Below are 4,952 nucleotides of genomic sequence, written 5' to 3' on the forward strand. Positions count from 1 at the left end.
CATTAAATTCCAGTGAAATATATTTATGTTTGTGGTTGTAATGTGACAAAATATGGAAAAGTTCAAGGGGTATGAATACTTTTGCAAACCACTGTATCTTCCTTTGAATAACCAATCCCTAAAGGCAGGCTTGAATTTTATGATAATGGTCTAATACTTTTAAATCAAGAGATAATATATTCCAATAACCAATGGCTCTATACATAGATGTTTAAGTGCATTAGTTTTAGGTAATGGCAAAATAAAAGTCACAGAAGCAGCATGTCTAGTTTTAACACCATGTCTATTTGAAGTAGGCAACAAGTAAGAAAATAAAATGGAGGGTTTATGTGAGGTCCAGATTTTATAAAAGAAAAGAGTAAATCTATATGTCAGTCTTTCTTTGACCTTTAACCATGATAGATTCCTATGCATTAAATCAACACTGGTCATAAAATCACAACCAAGAGCTGAACTTGTGGCTTTACTTTTGAACAGTTTGTAATTTATTGAAAATCGTTTTTTAGACTGCTGGACCACACAAGTTGAGATGACATAAGACTAAATACTGTGTCACCAATGTTCTTACTCTAAAAGACATAAAATGAGCATTACGTCTAATCACAGCAATATTTCTGCTCATTTTACTCAAAATATTTTGAATATGTGTAGACCATGACAACTGATCTAACATAACTCCTAGCAGTTTAAACTCCCTAACCTGCTCGATCTGCTGGTTATTCAAAGAAATAGCCAACATTGGATTATTTCTTATAGAATATTTAGAACCCAATGCACGGTAGTTTTTAATACATTAATCTTCAACATGTTCTCTGTTGCTCACTAACAAACACAATAGTTCCTGCTGTAACATCTTGTTTACCTGAACCAAACATTTTGAGGACACAGCTATTGTTATTGTGTTATGTTATTGTAATATTTGTAGTTAGGCTCCATGGGGAAAAAAAATCAATGAACTTCTGAGCCCACAAACTGTGAAATGCAACTTTGCAGGCTTTCACTGCACATTTCTACATTGCTCATCACAGAGCATTTGGTGGCAAAAAAATGACCAGAATTCAAAATTCAAATTTTCCCCTAACAGAACCAGCACAAAAACAAGTCATTTTCCTCTAAATCAGGGGTGTCCAGTTCTGGTCTTGGAGGTCCACTATCCTGCATGTTTTAGAGGTTTCTCTGCTCCAACACACCTGATTCAAATAAATGGGTGATTAACTGGCTTCTGCAGAACACAAAGAGGCAACTTAATCGCTGAATAAGGTGTGCTGGAGCAGAGAGAGACAAGTAAAACATGTAGGATGGAGGAATCTTGAGAACAACGCTGCCCTGAATATTTTTGAAATCTGTTGCATTTTATTTTAAACTGACTCCTCGTAGAACAAATGTTCTTTATGTTTTTAAACAATGAGGTGTAGGAGGGCTAATCAGGTGTGTGTGCCAACATACTTGGCCAATAAACCTGATTCTATGGTTACTATACTTTAAATAGTTGAGTTTTATTAGGCAGGTCAGATCTGTGGTGGTAACAGTGCATCTCCATATTAAAATAATGGCTGAACTCAGCTTAAATCTAAATGGTGACGTCTGTAGTGAGCTCCAGGTCTGGCGTCCTGCACATACTCATCTTCACTTCCATGTATCCTGTAATTTTGGGCTGATCTTGTGGTTTGGTGGACAGTAATTTTGGTAAAGTGTCCTCAGAATGGATATTACATCACTAAAGTGCTGCTTCATTCTATTTCCATTACCCCCGTGTATCATTACACTCTGCCTGCAACACAATCCTGAATTTTCCTTTTGGGGTTTGGATGAAAACATACGAACAACGATATCCCCCTCCTTTGATATGCAGTCATTTAAATCAATATTTGCTCTGTGTTAACGATTATCCATGGAGTCTGTTACGCTAGGGTTAATGTCTGTGTTAGGGTGTGTGTGTGTGTGTGTGTGTGTGTGTGTGTGTACTGCAGTGACATAGAGTAGTCTTTGCTGAATTCTTACCCAAGCTCAGACATGCAGTACAGCAGCATGCCAAATTAAACACATGACCACTTTTCTTTTTTGCACAAGACTTCTGTGTGTGTCTGTGTGTGAGTGTCTGTGTGTGAGTGTCTGTGTGTGAGTGTCTGTGTGTGAGTGTCTGTGGGTTTGTGTTTTTGATGCGTTTTGCCAGATGAGTCTCGGATGTCATCGCAGCCCAGCTCGTTCCCAGAACAGACCAACACCTTTTCTTCGAGTTTCCTGCCGCTCACGCGTTATAGCTCTGTGTTCGGTCATTCGCCTTTTTAGATAATCTGCTCGCTGGCTGCACCTACGAGTGGAAACAAGTGAAAACATGTTTGTGTTTGTGTCACTGACGATGTGTCTGTCAACAGTACTCGGAAAAAGAGGACAAGTATGAGGAAGAGATCAAAGTTCTGACTGACAAACTGAAGGAGGTGAGATCCACGTTATGGTTGATTATTTTTATAAGCAGTTTAAACAGCTGAAATTCAATTATTTTTAAACTGCATGGGTTAGAGAAAATGTTTTTAGAACTTCTCCAGTGATGCATGCTGGGATAATCGGTTGGGACCTGCTGACCATTTGTGTCTGAACTCCATCCAGGCTGAAACCAGAGCAGAGTTTGCAGAGAGAACAGTGGCCAAACTGGAAAAAACTATTGACGACCTGGAAGGTATGGGATCAAAAAGGAAAAAAATTGAGTCAGTTTGATGTTTGTTGTAGGGCTGCAACAACGAATCGATTAAAAAATCGATTATTAAAAGTGTTGGCAACGAATTTCATTATCGATTCGTTGTGTCGCACGATTTATGCGTCGCTGAGCCGTTTACGTCACCCGCAGAGCATTGTCAATGCTGGCTGACCTAAATAAAGTTTAGGAAGAAAAAAACTCTACCTGTAAAGATCCGCCCTCTCTGAGACCCTCAAGTGAAAAGTAGAGACTTCAAACTTTAAACCAGTTTTTAAATTGTGTTGTTAGGCCAAGTAGATCCAGAGTTATGATGGAAAGTATATGTTGCATTTAATTTTTTTAAATGACGGTCTGATTTGATGCACGCCGCGTCGCGAGGAGGAATAATCTAGTGAGGAAAAAAAAATTAAAGTCCTCAGTCCTCTCGGACCAGAAATATAAAACCCTCCCTGTCTTTTTTTCTGACCGAGGCTCAAAGTTATTTGATAAACAGCAAAAAGTTCAGGACGAAGGAAAAAAAATGGCGCGAGCAACACTTCTGGTCTGACTTAGTATGGGAGGGGGGAGGGATGGGGCGCTGCTTCAGAACTGGGTCGTTTTAGCCACAGACAGAACCAACAAGAAGGAAGCAAAACGTAAAGAATTAGAGAAAAATCATAAATTCTAAATGCAAATAAATTCTAATTATAATAACAAATAGTTTTACATCTAAAAAAATCATATTTTATTCTTTTTATCTGTTTTCCTCATTCAGCAACCTATTAAATTTATGTTTTATGTTTTATAGCTATAACCAAGTGTATTAATGTACGAGAAATCCACATTTTTTTTTGTTTTGTTTTCCAGTCAGTGTTTAATACGGCTGGCAAAATCAATTGTGAAAAGTATCTATGATGTGCTTCTTTTTTAAATTTAGCATATTATTTATAAAATCATTCTTTTTATGAAAAGACCCTCTTGATTCAATAGAAAATTGTGGTTTTTAATAAAATGGCTGCTTATCAATTATTTGTTAGTCAATCTATAAAATAAACCAACTTCAGACCACTTCACATTAATCGATAACATGCATCCTTAATTTATACAGGAATTAAATTGATTCATATCTACTTATATTTATGTAATTAAGTGTTTTAATGATTTGGCCGATAAATCGGAAAAATAATCGACAGATTAATCGATTATTAAAATAATCGTTAGTTGCAGCCCTAGTTTGTTGTAAATTTTAATATTTGCAAGCTTTTGTAGAGGACAGAGTCTCACTAAGAGACCCTCCTTGTTGAAGGGACAGCTTCAGCCACCCTGCAGAGAGGACAGATTTGTAGGCTAACGTTACTGGAGCAGCTTTATGAGACTGAAATCAGGCTTAAACACGATCACCCAGCAAAATTAGACGTCACTGTCTAATTCAAGCATTTCTGCATCTTTTAAAAGCCTGACCTATTTTCTTTTTTTTTTTCTTTTTTTTTGTCTTTACATTCTCTCTGCTCCTTTCCACCTCCATCCGTCTCCCCTCATTGCTGCTTTTGGCTTGTTTGTATCGCTGCCGTCTCTGCCACTCCTGTCGACCTCTGACCTCCAGATGAGTTGTATGCTCAGAAGCTGAAGTACAAGGCCATTAGTGAGGAGCTGGACCATGCTCTCAATGACATGACATCTCTTTAGGCGTCATCTGCTGCTGCTGCTGAGTCTCACCTCTCTCCTCCTCGCTCTTCTGTGCCGCTTTATGTTGCCCTGGTTTCTCTCTCTGCAGTCATATGTGCCTTTTTGCTTGTCTTGCTTTTCAAAACTTAAACTTGATTAAAATCCTTTGTTTCCTACTTTGCAGCATCTGTCTCTGTTCTTGATTTTATTTGTAGTAGAGTAGAAAAACCTCAGAGTTTAGGATTTACAGAGGTTTTTGTAATGAAGGATCCAGTTTCATTGGTTCATCCAGGTGAGCATTTTTATATTAGATGTTTTTGGTTGAAATTAACCGTTTGCAGCCCGCTGTGACCTTTTGAGAGTTTTGACTTAAACCTGACAATTTGATCTAAACTTTAACAGCTTTGAATATCTAAATGAGATCAAACACACTCAGACTGTAATTGCTACAGAAATAAAGAAATATTTTTAATTTAAATATTACATTTCTTACAAAATAAATGCTCTTAACTCTGGGAACCACTGGACTGGTGTTGGAACCCCTCTGTGGGTCAGGAAACCTCAAGTGAGAGAGACCTTTTATTGTCATCATACATGAGTATGAGTGTAGTAG

General features: G+C 37.6%; 1 protein-coding gene across 4 annotated transcripts in view; it reads left to right on the plus strand.

Moving 5' to 3' along the window:
* tpm4a (tropomyosin 4a) overlaps positions 1-4,952 on the plus strand; it is a 37,287-nt gene that overhangs the window by 29,352 nt on the left and 2,983 nt on the right. For 2 of the 4 annotated variants that reach the window (XM_014014207.1, XM_014014209.1), the window contains 3 exons: positions 2,376-2,438; positions 2,608-2,677; positions 4,278-4,515. In XM_014014207.1, coding sequence (XP_013869661.1) covers positions 2,376-2,438; positions 2,608-2,677; positions 4,278-4,360 — 216 coding nt within the window. In that variant the 3' untranslated portion in view covers positions 4,361-4,515. Of the gene's footprint in view, positions 1-2,375; positions 2,439-2,607; positions 2,678-4,277; positions 4,516-4,952 lie in introns of those variants that run through there. The other 2 variants (XM_014014208.1, XM_014014210.1) reach the window with 1 other exon arrangement.

Source organism: Austrofundulus limnaeus, unplaced genomic scaffold, assembly GCF_001266775.1.
Source record: "Austrofundulus limnaeus strain Quisiro unplaced genomic scaffold, Austrofundulus_limnaeus-1.0 Scaffold111, whole genome shotgun sequence".
In the NCBI taxonomy this organism is placed as follows: domain Eukaryota; kingdom Metazoa; phylum Chordata; class Actinopteri; order Cyprinodontiformes; family Rivulidae; genus Austrofundulus; species Austrofundulus limnaeus.